General features: G+C 41.2%; 1 protein-coding gene across 21 annotated transcripts in view; it reads left to right on the top strand.

Moving 5' to 3' along the window:
• The window catches only part of st3gal3a (ST3 beta-galactoside alpha-2,3-sialyltransferase 3a), an 847,148-nt gene that overhangs the window by 331,899 nt on the left and 499,301 nt on the right, over positions 1–15,948 (top strand). For 12 of the 21 annotated variants that reach the window (XM_069938965.1, XM_069938959.1, XM_069938973.1 and 9 more), the window contains one exon: positions 9,072–9,219. In XM_069938965.1, the coding sequence (XP_069795066.1) occupies positions 9,102–9,219 (118 nt within the window). In that variant the 5' untranslated portion in view covers positions 9,072–9,101. Of the gene's footprint in view, positions 1–1,655; positions 1,680–2,223; positions 2,308–9,071; positions 9,220–9,503; positions 9,591–15,948 lie in introns of those variants that run through there. The other 9 variants (XM_069938970.1, XM_069938968.1, XM_069938963.1 and 6 more) reach the window with 3 other exon arrangements.

Genomic DNA, 15,948 nt, shown 5'->3' with positions numbered 1-15,948 from the left:
AATTTGGGTGACTTCAGGTTGATGGAAAGTAGCAAGGATGATGAAAAGAGGATAAAGATTGATGATGAAAAGAGGATGGAAATAGATAAATAGTGATGATATGGATGTGATGTCTAAAACTACTCAGAATCAAGAGTGACATGAAGGTGGCCAACAGTTTGGTTAAGTTTCAGAGAGTTAAAATAGAGAGGAACTTGCAGAGAACAGAATTTTGGTAAAGGGTTAAAGTTAATGGATTTGGACTGCCGTGTATTTGATGGAAGGACATTTCTGGAAATTTAGTTCTTGTTATGGGATAAGCTATCTGATAATTTGGAGATGGTGGAGATGCAACAGTCCGAGATCTTGGTGAAGCTGTTTGTCTTCAAATGAATGCATTGTTCTGTGATGATGTGGGAAAAACATAAACAATTGCCATATTTTGTTATCGGCTTTGGTATGACAACATTTCAAAATTAAAATATTTAAATAACCCCACGCTACCAGTCTTTGCAACCACCTCTGTTTCTGAGTCCACTGCACATTTTAAACTGTCCTTCTCTCACTCTTCTATTTTCTCTTCCATTGCCCTCTGCTTCAAACGAGCTTGCTTGATGCTTTTGCTTTCATTTCCCTCTGAAATTGTCCTCCCTTTTCTAACTTGGCTTGCCCCCTTGCTGTATTTTACTTGAATTATTTGTAAGAGAAACCGTTAAGTTTGCCGAGTTAAGTTTTTTTTTGTGTTTGAGTAATGTATCCTGAATGCTTTTTTTGAGAAATTTATGCATTTTTTTTAATGAAGGGTGTAAAATGAATAAAAATAATGAGACTAATTGATGCAAATTCTAATATTAATCTTGTGTCTGGTCAATTCCCACAAGATGTGGTTGAAGTAAATAGATTTAAGAAAAAGCTGGATATTGAGGTGAGGAAGAAAGTGAGTGAGACCAATAGCATTTTTTTTTTCAGTGCTCAACAGATATTTTGTATATCCTCACAACAACCAAAAAAGCAAGACTCTTATGTCAGCTCTTGGAGCAATTCCATCAATCCCATTCCCATTACTTTTCTGTAATGTATTCTTTCACATACCTTCATCATCTCTCTCTCTCTCTCATTTTCCTTTCACCCACCTACACTATGGATACACCTGTCAAACAGCAAACCTTTCAGATGCACGAACAAACTGGAACCTCTGCGGGAAACCCATGTTGTTAGAATCAAACCTGTCGACAGCTGCCGTGCCAGCAACGCCATTGTATCATCTTTCTGCTGGTTATGGTAGTGAGTTCATCATGCATGCCTTTGTCAAGGAGTTTTTCATGTTTCCCTATTTATTAGTGTCCTTAAGTCCCATTCTGCATTAGTTCACACTTAACAATATTTTAAGATTTATGATCAATGTTCACTTACATAAATGTCAACTGTAAAGGTTATAAAAGTAAAAGTTATAACCCTGGACACACTCTGTTCTTGCTGCTACCATCAGGAAAGAGGCCACAAGACCAGGTTCAGGAATAGCTGTTACACTTCCACAATCAGACTGCTCAACAACAAAACTCAGTCAGTCTCATTTAAGAATGTTTATTTTTGCACTTTATTGATTTGTTTTTGCTCTATATTGCACAGTCATTTTATTTACATTTCTTTATTTGTTTATGTATCTTCTTGTACAGTTTTTTTTGCACTACCAATAAAGGGTAAGTGGCATGAAAAAGAATGTGTTGTATGTGTCAAGTACGTGATATGTATGTACTCTGGCAATAAATCTGAACTTTGAACCTTTGAACTTTATTCATCCACTAATTTAGATTGTAACTGAGGAGTCCTTTGTGAAACATGTCTATTGGCTCTTCGTTCTTTCACCTTATGATGGTCTTTCCAAGTACCATGATCCAAAAATTATCGGTGCTAAAATGCTTTCATCTTCAGTTTACAAATCATTTTATAAAGTTATTGCAGTGTTCTGTGAGGCCAGTTGCACATCAATGAAAATTGTCTTTTATATCAAGTTTTTCCACACTCACCAAATTGATATTTTGTAGCGGAACTAATCTGAGCATATGGGAAATATGAAGAATGCATATCTGTGACCAGCCAATTTTAGGGTGATTCAATTTTCTGCAGCGAATGATGTGTAAAGTTAGCACAGATACTTTTTAATTATAAATGCCTTGATTCATTGTGATATTTTCTAAATAATGTCAACTGCATTGTTCAGTTTTTTTCTTTCTGTTGACCCAGGTATGTCAGAAATGTCAAGCATTCACATACTGTATGTTGTGCCAGCTTCTGAGTGATTAATTTCATAGACTGGACATCCAAAAAGTAAGAAAAAAGATTGGTGGACCAAAAATTGCTTGGATGACTTAGAGTGTCAGTCCAAATCTTCATTTTAATAAATTCCTGCATCTTGCGCTAGATCAGTGGTTCTCAACGTTTTTCTTCTCACTCACATACTATTTTTAAAAAAAAATTTTTTTATTTTTCACACCATAAACCACATTGACCATGATACATACATTTTCCTTTTCAAATATATACAGTGCCATTTTCTCCCCCCCTCCCTCCTCCCATCCCACCCTCCCTACCTCCCCCCCATCCATTTAAAGTACAAAATCTAAGATACATTAAACCAGTCAAACAATGTTGACATTCAATAAAAATAAACAAGAAATTCCACTGAGTCAATTCTTTTCATTTCCTTCTCCTTTCGTTAATTTAGGTAGTGAATGTCCCCGGTAGGTTTTCTCTATTGTGTTTCATGTAAGGATCCCATATTTGTTCAAATATTTCAATATTATTTCTTAAACTAAATGTTATTTTTTCTAATGGAATAGATTTATTCATTTCTATATACCATTGTTGTATTTTCAAATTATCTTCCAATTTCCAGGTTGACATAATACATTTTTTTGCTACGGCTAGAGCTATCTTAACAAATCTTTTTTGTGCATCATCCAAATCAATTCCAAATTCTTTGTTTTTTATGTTACTTAGGAGGAAGATCTCTGGATTTTTTGGTATATTGTTTTCTGTAATTTTATTTAATATTTGGTTTAGATCTTCCCAAAATTTTTCTACTTTCTCACATGTCCAGATTGCATGAATTGTTGTTCCCATTTCTTTTTTACATCGAAAACAACTGTCAGATACTGTTGGGTCCCATTTATTTAACTTTTGAGGTGTAATGTATAGCCTGTGTATCCAGTTATATTGTATCATACGTAACCTCGTATTTATTGTATTTCTCATCGTTCCAGAACATAACTTCCCCCATGTTTCCTTTTTTATCTTTATATTTAAATCTTGATCCCATTTTTGTTTAGTTTTACCATTTGTTTCCTCATTCTCCTTTTCTTGCAGTTTAATATATATATTTGTTATAAATCTTTTGATTATCATTGTATCTGTAATCACATATTCAAAGTTACTTCCCTCTGGTAACCTCAGACTGCTTCCTAATTTGTCCTTCAAGTAGGATCTCAATTGGTAATATGCCAGCACTGTATCTTGAGTTATATTGTATTTATCTTTCATTTGTTCAAAGGATAATAATCTATTTCCTGAAAAACAATTTTCTATTCTTTTGATCCCTTTTTTCTCCCATTCTCTAAAGGAAGGGTGATCTATTGTAAAAGGGAGTAACTTATTTTGCATCAATATTAGTTTTGGTAATTGGTAATTTGTTTTATTCCTTTCTACATGAATCTTTTTCCAAATATTGAGTAGATGATGTAATACTGGAGAACTCCTACGTTATACCAATTTTTCATCCCATTTATATAATATGTGTTCAGGTATCTTTTCCCCTATTTTATCTAGTTTTAATCTAGTCCAATCTGGCTTTTCCCTTGTTTGATAAAAATCTGATAGGTATCTTAATTGTGCGGCTCTATCATAATTTTTAAAGTTTGGCAGTTGTAAGCCTCCTTGTTTATACCATTCTGTTAATTTATCTAGTGCTATCCTTGGTTACCCCGCTTCCATTAAAATTTCCTTATTATTTTCTTTAACTCCTTGAAGAATTTCTCTGTCAAGTGTATTGGCAATGCCTGAAATAGGTATAATATCCTTGGGAAAATGTTCATTTTAATACAGTTTATCCTTCCTATTAGTGTTAATGGTAAATCTTTCCAATGCTCTAAATCGTCCTGTAATTTTTTCATTAGTGGATAATAATTGAGTTTATATAGATGGCCGATATTTTTATTTATTTGTATACCTAGGTATCTTATTGCTTGCATTTGCCATCTGAATGGTGATTCCTTCTTAAATTTTGAGAAATCCGCATTATTCATTGGCATTGCTTCACTTTTATTTACGTTAATCTTGTAACCCGACACTTCTCCATATTCCTTCAATTTCTTATATAATTCTTTTATTGATAGTTCTGGTTCTGTTAAGTATACTATAACATCATCCGCAAATAGACTGATTTTATATTCCTTGTCTTTTATTTTTATCCCTTTTATATTATTTTCTGTTCTTATCAATTCTGCTAGTGGTTCTATAGCTAACACGAACAATAAGGGTGATGGTGGGCATCCCTGCCGTGTTGACCTGCTTAAGTTAAATTGCTTTGATATACATCCATTTACTGTCACTTTTGCCAATGGCCCCTTATATAATGCTTTAATCCAATTAATATACTTCTCTGGTAATCTGAATTTTTGCAATACTTTGAATAAATAATTCCATTCTACTCTGTCAAAGGCCTTCTCTGCATCTAAAGCAACTGCTACTGTTGGTGCTTTACTACCTTCTACTGCATGAATTAAGTTAATAAATTTACAAATATTGTCTGTTGTGCGTCTTTTTTTAATAAATCCAGTTTGGTCTAGATTTACCATTTTAGGTACATACTCTGCTAATCTGTTTGCTAATAGTTTAGCTATTATCTTATAATCTGTGTTAAGTAATGATATTGGTCTATATGACGCTGGTGCGAGTGGATCTTTCCCTTGCTTTAGTATTACTGTAATTATTGCTGTTTTACATGAATCTGGTAAGCTTTGTGTTTTATCAATCTGGTTGATTACTTCCAGGAGGGGAGAAATTAATAAATCTTTAAATGTTTTATAGAATTCTATTGGGAATCCATCCTCTCCTGGTGTTTTATTATTTGGTAATTTTTTTATTATCTCTTGTATTTCTACTATTTCAAATGGTTCTGTTAATTTATTTTGTTCCTCTATTTGTAATTTTGGTAGTTCAATTTTAGTTAAAAATTCATATATTTTCCCTTCTTTCCCTTCGTTTTCAGTTTGGTATAATTGTTCATAGAATTCTCTAAAGTTTTCCTTGATCTCCGTTGGATTATATGTGATTTGTTTGTCTTTTTTCCTTGATGCCAATACCATTTTCTTAGCTTGTTCTGTCTTAAGCTGCCATGCTAGAATTTTGTGCATTTTTTCCCCTAGTTCATAATATTTCTGTTTTGTCTTCATTATGTTCTTCTCCACCTTATATGTTTGTAGTGTTTCATATTTTATTTTTTTTATCTGCCAATTCTCTTCTTTTAGTTGTATCTTCCTTCATTGCTAATTCTTTTTCTATATTTACTATTTCCCTTTCCAACTGCTCTGTTTCCTGATTATAGTCCTTCTTCATCTTGGTTACATAACTTATTATTTGCCCTCTAATGAACGCTTTCATTGCATCCCATAGTATAAACTTATCTTTCACTGATTCCGTATTTATTTCAAAATACATTTTAATTTGTCTTTCAATTAATTCTCTAAAATCCTGCCTTTTAAGTAGCATGGAGTTTAATCTCCATCTATATATTCTTGGAGGGATGTCCTCTAACTCTATTGTCAATATCAAGGGTGAATGGTCCGATAATATTCTAGCTTTATATTCTGTTTTTCTTACTCTATCTTGCATACGAGCTGATAACAAAAATAGGTCTATTCTTGAGTATGTTTTATGTCTACTTGAGTAATATGAATATTCCTTTTCATTTGGGTGTTGTTTCCTCCATATATCCAAAAGTTGCATTTCTTCCATCGATTTAATTATAAATTTGGTTACTTTGTTCTTTCTGTTAATTTTTTTTCCAGTTTTGTCCATATTTGAATCCAAATTCAGATTGAAATCCCCTCCTTTTAAAATGTTCCCTTGCATATGTGCTATCTTCAAAAATATATCTTGCATAAACTTTTGATCTACTTCGTTAGGTGAATATATATTGAGTAAATTGCAAAACTCCGAATATATCTGACATTTTATCATTTCATATCTCCCTGCTGGATCTATTATTTCCTCTTCTATTTTAATTGGCACATTTTTACTAATTAATATAGCTACTCCTCTTGCTTTTGAATTATACGACGCTGCTGTTACATGTCCTACCCAATCCCTCTTTAATTTCTTGTGCTCCAATTCAGTTAAATGTGTTTCTTGCACAAATGCTATATCAATTTTTTCTTTTTTCAGTAAATTTAGCAGTTTCTTCCTTTTAATTTGGTTATGTATTCCGTTAATATTTAAAGTCACATAGTTCAGCGTAGCCATTTCATACTTTGTTTATCTTCCCTTTCCGTTTCACCATCATCACCTTTCCTTCTTATCCATTTCTGCTTTCTTGTTTTGAACACTTTATAAGACAACATTTCTAAAACATCAAACATTTTCCTTATTCTCCTATTTAAAAATTCTTTAACCCCATTCTCCCCTCCTCTTCCTGAGTTGCCCTTTATCCCTTGTCGGGCAACCACATCTCCCCTCTCCATTTGGATTTGCGAATTCACTCGTAAACGTCAACTGATTTTGCAGTGACCGTAATTCCTCCCCACCCAGCCCCCCCCAGAAAAGATTTCAATTTTCATATGTAACAAAGGTCACTCTTTTAATTCCCTCCTTATTCCCTCTATTCCCTTTCCCTCCCTTATTAATTCTTGTCTATACTCTATATATTTTCCTCTAAATACGGATACATTCATGTATACACACTATATATTTTTATTTAAATATATATATATATATATATATATATATATACCCCTTTACACACATACATATAGTTCGTGGTCATTTTTACTCTCATTACATGTCTTCATCTCTCTGCTTGTTTTGTAGTTGTTCTGCAAATTTTCTTGCTTCCTCTGGATCCGAGAATAGTCTGTTTTGTTGCCCTGGAATAACTATTTTAAGTACCGCTGGGTACTTTAACATAAATTTATATCCTTTTTTCCATAAGATCGTTTTTGCTGTATTGAACTCCTTCCTCTTCTTCAGGAGTTCAAAACTTATGTCTGGATAGAAAAATTTTTTTTGACCTTTATATTCCAGTGGCTTTTTGTCTTCTCTTACTTTCTTCATTGCTTTCTCCAATATATTTTCTCTTGTTGTATATCTTAAGAATTTTACTAAAATGGATCTTGGTTTTTGCTGCGGTTGTGGTTTCGGGGCTAAAGTTCTATGTGCCCTCTCTATTTCCATTTCTTCCTGTAATTCTGGTCTTCCTAGGACCCTGGGGATCCAATCTTTTATAAATTCTCTCATATTCTTGCCTTCTTCATCTTCCTTAAGGCCCACTATCTTTATATTATTTCTTCTATTATATCCATCTTCTGAGCTAACAGCTCATGTGCCTCTTTAACTTTTTTATTAGATTCTTCTAATTTCTCTTTTAAGTCTTCTGCTTCCATTTCTACAATTATTTCTCGTTCTTCCATATTTTCCACTCTTTTTCCTATCTCTGACATGACCATTTCTATTTTATTCATTTTTTCTTCTGCATTCTTAATTCTCCTTTTTATCTCATTAAATTCTTGTAATTGCCATTCTTTCACTGATTCCATATATTCTTTAAAAAAAGATACATCCATTGTCTTGCCTTTCTCCTCTTCTTCCATTTCTTTCTGTTCTTCTTCTTCTTCCTCTGGATTGACCATCTGTTGTTTCCTTGTTTTCTTTTTACCCTCTTCTTTCTTGTTGTCGTTATCGTCTGTGTTCTGCACCTGTTGCTGTGCTGCAGGTGTCTCTGTCAGCTGTGGAGATCGACTCCGCAGCTGTTCCCCCCTCCTGTCAGTGTTTTTTTTTCATGCGCGGTTGCGCACTTTTACTCGGCTCTGTGAGCCAATTTTGTAGACCCGAGCCCGGGACTTCCACTGACCTGAGGGAGCGGGCTTCTCTCTCCGCGGCGGGCTTCTTCAGACAGGTAAGGCCTTCACCTTCTTCCGACATTCTTTCTTCCTCTTTTCTTCCCGTTGTTTTCGACTTTTCTCTCTTCGCTGCCATTTTCTTCTCACCTTTATTTTTACTTAATTATAAATTTTAATCTTGTACCTTTGTGCTTTGTGTGTTTTTTTTTAAACTTTTCGGGAGAGGGCTGGAATTCCCTGACCGGCCACTACTCCATCACGTGACTCCTCCCTCACATACTATTTTAAGTAATTCCTATGTCATAAGTGCTCTGTGATTAGTAAGGGATTGCTTTAGGAGGAATGTGAGTGGGAAGGGAAGGTTGAGAATCAATGCTCTAGACCCAATTGTTACTGAAATATTTTGCTTGAGAAAAATTGTCATTGGCCCATTTCCTTTGGAGTTATGAAACCGTGCACATAACAAGTCAATTAGTTACGATTAAAGCAAACTTCTTCTTTCCACCCACATACCACCTTAGGCAATCCCTCACTAATCACAGAGCACCTATGGCCTAGGGAATACTTAAAGTAGTATGTGAGTGGAAAGAAAAAGGTTGAGAACCACTGTGCTAGATCATGTTCGCTCTAAATGGAAACCAGAAAGCTCTCCAGAAATAATTAAATGATTAAGGAATCAGATGAGTTCAGGAGTCCATTCTTATGCTGGCTGGAATTAGTTTCAATTTAACGAAAGCAATATACTCATCATTAATTATTTTTGGCCATTCTCAAATCCTGTAGTAATGAGTAGATGTAATTTCATTGATTGAAAGCAAATGATGTGCTTCTTTGGATGAATGGTACTTCCCTTCTTTCCATGTATTTTACTAATAGTATTGTGTAGGTATCTCCATAAAGTATTCTGCACTTATTTTTATGTGGACTTGGCGCTTTCCCTTCCACCTTCACAAACCTAATACATTTGTTTCTTTTGAATAGGTGCTGTAGAATTCTAGGAATGATGTGAAAATGAGTTTTCTGGGATCTGTCCGCAATTTGTTGCTGGCTGTTTGTCTCATGTTGGTCCTTGGATTTCTGTATTATTCTGCCGGAAAGTTACACATGCATGGATGGGGTCAAGAACCACGTAAGTCATAAACAGTTTCAATATTTTATAATCAGTCGATAATAAAGGGGTCATTTTATCACTTAGTGTTAAAGGGAAGCAAATGCTAGTCTTTGATTTTTTTCCCCAAGGTTTTTGATCTGTGCTTAAATGCAAAATCACAAACATAAATTCATGTTTGTGTAAAGGTAAATACTGGTATGTATTGAAATTTTCTTGTGGATAAGGATCATGCTTAGCGTTTGATGAAATTGTATTCTCAATTCACTTTAGTAAAAGGCATTTATTACAACAGTTTGCGACAGCTATTCTGAATGGCAAACCAAGAAGGAGAGAAAGAGTGGAGAAGATGTTTGATAAACGGCAATAACGTATCTGGATAAAGATGAACCGTAAATATTCGTGTATAATGTGACCTGTGTATAATGCGACCCCCCCCCCCCCCATATTTTACCCCTGTGTATAATGACCCCCCCTCCCCTCACCAGTCTGAGTTGCGCTGGCGTCTCTCACGACCCCCCCCCCCCCCTCCATTGCTGCCCGAGTTGTGCTTCTGTTTGCCTGGTGCTGCGGCTTGCCTGCTCACCTGGCTGTCTGAGTCGCGCTGCCATTTACCGCGCCCACTCACCTGCAGAAATTTAAAAAAAATTTTTTTTACTCTCTAGTATATTGCAACCCCCCCCCCCCTATTTTTGAGGGGAAAAAGGGGGAAAATTTTTTGCATTATACTCGAATATTTACGATAGATTGTGCTGTGGATCAAGTCAAGTTGTTTTGTGGATTTGTGTGGGGGGGATAAAACACTGTTGCCTTCGGTAGTTTAAGGTGCAGGGAAGGAATAATTCTACAGTGAAGAAGCATACATTCATACAAATTGAGTGAGGTACAATTGAGTGAGGTACAATTGAGTGAGGTACAATTGAGTGAGGTACAATTGAGTGAGGTACAATTGAGTGAGGTACAATTGAGTGAGGTACAATTGAGTGAGGTACAATTGAGTGAGGTACAATTGAGTGAGGTACAATTGAGTGAGGTACAATTGAGTGAGGTACAATTGAGTGAGGTACAATTGAGTGAGCTACAATTGAGTGAGCTACAATTGAGTGAGGTACAGCAGGCATTGAGGAAAGCGAATGGTATGTTGGCATTCATAACAAGAGGATTCGAGTACAGGAGTTGTACAGGGCCTTGGTGAGACCACACCTGGAGTATTGTGTGCAGTTTTGGCCTCCTTATCTGAGGAAAGACATCCTTGCCATGGAGGGAGTACAGAGAAGGTTCACTAGATTGATACCAGGAATGGCAGGACTTGCATATGGAGAAAGGCTAGATTGACTAGGCTTGTACTTTTTGGAATTTAGAAGATTGGGGGGGGGGGGATCTTCTAGAAATGCATAAAATTCTTAAGGGATTGGACAGGCTAGATGTAGGAAGGTTGTTCCCGATGTTGCGGAAAACCAGAACCGGGGACACAGTTTAAGGATAAAGGGGGATGTCTTTTCGGACTGAGATGAGAAAAATAAATTCTCTCAGAGAGTGGTGAATCTGTGGAATTCTCTTCCACAGGAAGTAGTTGAAGCTTGTTTCTTATCCACATTTCAGAAGAAGTGGGATTTGGCCCTTGTGGCTAAGGGAATCGGGGGTATGGGGAGAAGGCAGGTATTGAGTAGATGATCAGCCATGTTCATAATGAATGGTGGTGTAGGTTTGAAGGGCCAAATGGCCTACTGCTGCATCTATTTTCTGTTTCTATGAATTGTTACAATATTTGCAGTGGGCTCAATGACCACCAGGGGGATTGTTCCAGGAAAGATTTGAATTCATACCTCTGTATCGGCAGCTACACTGCTAGCTGAAGGATCGCACAACCAGACGGATTGAGTTCAGTGAGCAAAACTGATTTATTGCAGGCTGCCTGGCTGATCTTGTACTCCTAGCCCGGACCTGACTGAGAACTACGCTGGGGGGCCACAACGTCGCCAGGGCTTCTGAGCCCGGTGCCGAGGTCGGGCGGAAACCCCCGATGGTGCCATTTTGGCCGGCCGTCACGTGCGTGACAAGTGGGGCCGGTTCGCCTGTCTAATGGCGTACCACCACTCAGCCCCCCACAGAACCGGCGTCAATGTCCTTTTTTGCCGGGTGGCCTCGCTTCTTGGGTTGGGCCACAGCTATTGGTTCAGTGGGGTTGAGGTGGGCTGGCTTTAACCTGTCCACCGCAAACAGTTCATTCTTACCAACGATGTCCAGCGTGAAAGTAGATCCTGAATGCTGGACAACTTTGTACGGCCCTTCGTATGGTCTTTGTAGAGGTGCTGTGGACAGGCCTCGCCTGATTAAAAACTTACTCTGTGGAGTACAGCTTGCTGGGGGCATAAGAGGGCCGTGTGCTGTGTCTGGGCGGCGGTGGGGGTGTGAAAGAGTCCAACTGGACCCGGAGGCGGGGAAGTAGACAGTGCGGTGACTGCTGGGAGTTGAGGTGCATTGACGAACTCACCGGGTAGGGCTAGCGATGCACCATAGACCAGCACGGCTGATGACGCCTGTAGGTCTTCTTTGGATTTCGAGTGGATGCCCAGGAGCACCCAAGGCACCTCGTCCACCCAGTCGGGGCCGGTGAGGCGGGCCATAAGCACCGACTTAAGGTGGCGGAGCAATCGCTCGACTAGCTCATTGGCCTGTGGGTGATAGGCCGTGATGTGATGTAGCTCGATCCCCAGCCTTTTGGCAAGATGTGCCCAGAGCGCAGAGGTGAACTGGGCACCCCCATCACTGGTGAGGTGGGTCGGGACGCCGAACCGGGCAACCCAACTGGTCAAAAGTGCTCGGGAGCAGGTGTTCGTGGAGGCATCTGGCATCCGGATCGCCTCGGGCCAACGAGTGGTGTAGTCTACCACCATGCAAAGGCAATGGTTACCTCGGGAAATTGGTAAGGGTCTGACAATGTCCACATGTATGTGGCTGAGGCGTTCCCGGACATGTTTGAAATCTTGTACGGGCGCTCTGGTGTGCCTGTGTACCTTGGAAAGCTGGCAATGGGTGCAGATTCTGGCCCAGTCCGCAATCTGCTCCCGAAGCCCGTGCCAGATGAAATGTTTTGCCACCATACGGACCATGGACCTGATGGAAAAGTTATGGATATGGTGGAAGACTTACCTGCGCCACTGCTGGGAAACTACTGGTCCACCATGGGGATTTGGGAGGTCTTGGAACCGCAGGCCCGTGATGGCAGTCATGGCTGGTCGTGAGAGTGCGTCGGTGACCATGTTGTCTTTCCCCACCTTTGAGCCGAATATCGGTGGTGAACTCCAACACGAAGGAGAGGTAACACTGTTGGCTGGCCGACCAGGGATCTCATAGCGAACGCCTGAGTGAGGGGTTTGTGGTCGGTAAAAATGGTGAAAGGCCTCCCCTCCAAGAAATAGCGGAAATGACGCACCGCCAGGTACATGCCCAGCAACTCACAATTGAAAGTGCTATATTTGCGCTCTGGCGGGTGAGAAGTCAGCTAAAGAATGTCAGTGGTTTCCACTGTCCGTTCACCTGCTGCTCCAGGATGGCGCCGACAGCTGTGGCAGAGGCATCGACGGAGAGTGCCATATGCAGGTCAGTGCATAGGTGGTCGAGCAGGGTAGCCTTTGCAAGGGCATCTTTCGTGGCTTCGAATGGCCTGCTGGCCTCTGGAGTCCAGGCGAGTGTCTTGTCTTTGGCCGCGATGAGGGGGAAGAGCGGCTACATGATGTGCACAGTGCCTGGAATGAAGCGGTTATAGAAATTGACCATACCCGTGAACTCCTGTAGCCCCTTGAGGTTGTCAGGGCATGGAAACTCCCTTATTGCAGCGACCTTCGTAGCGGCAGGTGTGGCTCCTTCGGCCGTGATGGTATGGCCCAAGAACTGCATGGACTTTTTCCCGAACTGGCACTTGGCCAGATTAATCGTTAGGCCGAATTCGGCCAGTCGGGAGAAGAGCGTGCGCAGATGAGACTTATGTTGTGCCTGGTCTCTGCTGCAACAAGGATGTCATCCAGGTAAATGAATACAAAATTCAAAACCCTGCCCACTGTGTCCATAAGGCGCTGGAAGGTCTGGGTGGCATTCTTGAGCCCGAACAGCATGCATAGGAACTCGAACAAGCCGAACGGGGTGATGATGGCCGTTTTGGGTATGTACTCTGGGTGCACCGGGATTTGGTGATACCCGCGCACCAGGTTGTCCTTGGAGAATATCCTCGCGCCATGCAGGTTGGCCGTAAAGTCCTGGATGTGAGGTATTGGGTAATGGTCAGGTACCGTCACGTTGTTAAGCCGTCGATAATCTCCACAGGGGCGCCAGCTGCTGGAGGCTTTCAGGAATAGGTGGAGTGGTGAATGATCCCCAGCTCCTGCAGATGCGAGAACTCTTCCTTCGCTATCTGGAGCTTGTCCGGCGGGAGCCGGGTGCCTTGGGTGGGGATGTAATGAAATGCCCCGTGGCGTGGTGAGGCGGTGGAGAACTGCGGCTTGAGGAGGGATGGGAACTCGTCTAGGATACGCTGAAACTCGTCCCTGAGTGAGCTGACTGTGGCCATCTGCGGCTGCTCTGTGCGGGAGGCTTTGAGGCGAATGGATTGGAAGGTATGGGCATCTACCAGTCACCTCCCTCTAATGTCGACCAGGAGTCTGTGGGTGAGGAGGAAGTCGACATCCAGGATGGCGGTTGGAAGGGACGAAATGGTGAACTTCCACGAGAACTTCCGCTGGCCGATCTGGAAGTGGATGGTCTTGTCTCCATATGTCCGGATCTCTGTCAAATTGGCTGCACGGAGGGGAGGTCCTTGAGGCCGGTTCTGGGACTCGATGACTGTGGCCGGGATGACGCTGATCCTGGGCCCCAGTGTCATCGAGGAAGCGTCGGCCGCTGACTGAATCCCGTAGGTAGAGAAGGCTGTGTGATAGTACAGATTCTATCACCAATGTGTATATGTACAGATGGTAGTGTAGGGTGACTGTGATTGGCTGAGAGTGTATCCACACCTACTGGCAGGTCTTAAAGGATTGCTCCAAGCCAGACCAGGTCATTCTGGACTGGTTGACCTACTTGTGATATGCTCCAGTCTTTTAGTTAATAAAAGCCTTGGTTTGGATCAACAAGTCTTTGGTTCTTTCGACACGCACTACAACTACAGGCTGTGTTTTTGGCCAGATGTCGCAGATATTAACAGCGGCCGGCCTGCTCGTTTCCCTGGAACGAGCAGGGCTAAAGACACTTCCAAGCCTTGCCTCCCCAGCGCTGATGGAAGAAGCAGAGGCCTGGAGTGGATGACTTGCTTCTGGCTATGCTCTTTGAGGCCCCTGCAGGGGCTGGGTGTTCCACTGCAGCGCTAGAGGAAGGCTTGGTGTGGTCATGCCGTGACTTGTGACCAATGGTAGAAGCACCACCTGTCGCTAGACTTGCTCCTGTCTCTTGTCTGCTGTTCCTTGCTTGGGACTGTTCTGGTCTGATTGAGGGACTTCTTTACAAGCCCCACGGTTGCCAAGCTCTTCTGTTTCTATTTCCACAAAATGTCTGCCCGTGCTGTGACTTTCCGGGGGTCGGTGAAATCCGCATTCGCCAGGAACAGTTGGATGTCTTCAGTCATCTGTTCCAGGAACGCCTGCTCGAACATGATACCGGGTTGTTCATCTCCCAGGAGGACCAGCACCTTGTTGATGAGTGCTGACGGGGATCTGTCTCCAAGCCCATCCATTTGGAGCAAAGGTGCTCCTTGCTCTCGCCACGAGAGTCTGAACGTCTCGGTTAATAGCTCGATAAAGGCAGTGTACGTGCCTTCCGATGGTGGCCTGTTGATAAAGTTGGCCACTCTGCAGTCTGTGGATCCAGGGCGCTGACCACATGGTAGTACCGGGTGATCTCTGCTATGATGGGCCAAATCTGGAACTGAGCCTCCGCCTGGTCGAACCACACACTGAGTCGAACTGTCCAGAAGGTTAGGAGCTTCAGGCTGACTGCTGCTTTGTTCTCCATTGCTAGGTTTAGAATCCTCCTAAACTGTCAGGGTCATCAATTGTAGTCGACCGCTACAAAACACACACACACACACACACACACACACACACACACACACACACACACACACACACACACACACACACACACACACACACACACACACACACAATGTGGCAGGTTAAGCTCACTGTTTTATTAGGGCTGGAAAGGCTGCTTTTATACTGTTCAAGTTCCTGTCGTTTTTTGCTAATTGACTGAGTCAGCCGTATGAATAACAATAGCGGGCGGGAACGTCCATGCATATGAATGCCCTTCTTCCCCAGCCTGTTTCTGCTGAGTTAGACCAATGCCATTTTAAAGCTGTTGTTCTGATGCTGCCCCAGCTTCTATCCCCGCCAGTTCGTTGTCCTGGGAGTCGCTTTAGTGATCTCTGTTTGCGTCTACTACTGCGCGATGTGCCGGCCCAATCTCCGCAATTGTGGGTTGCCACAACCCTCTGACCAAAGAAATTTTTCTGTCTTTATTTTATATGGACACCTTTTTATTGTGAAATCATGCCCTTTTTTTGGAATCCCTTACAATGGGAAACATCTACTTTGTCCAGGCCTTTCAGCATTCAAAATGGCTCTATGAGATCCCCCTCATCCTTCTGTACTCCAATGAGTTCAGACCAAGAGCTGACAATCATTCGTCATGCTGTAACCCTTTCATTCCTGATTCCAGGGATTCCAGGGCTTTGTGTCGAATAAGTGAGATGGCATC

Source organism: Narcine bancroftii, chromosome 5 (assembly GCF_036971445.1).
Source record: "Narcine bancroftii isolate sNarBan1 chromosome 5, sNarBan1.hap1, whole genome shotgun sequence".
Classification (NCBI taxonomy): domain Eukaryota; kingdom Metazoa; phylum Chordata; class Chondrichthyes; order Torpediniformes; family Narcinidae; genus Narcine; species Narcine bancroftii.
The sequence above is the reverse complement of the archived record's forward strand: the minus strand, read 5'-3'. Positions and strand labels throughout refer to the sequence as shown.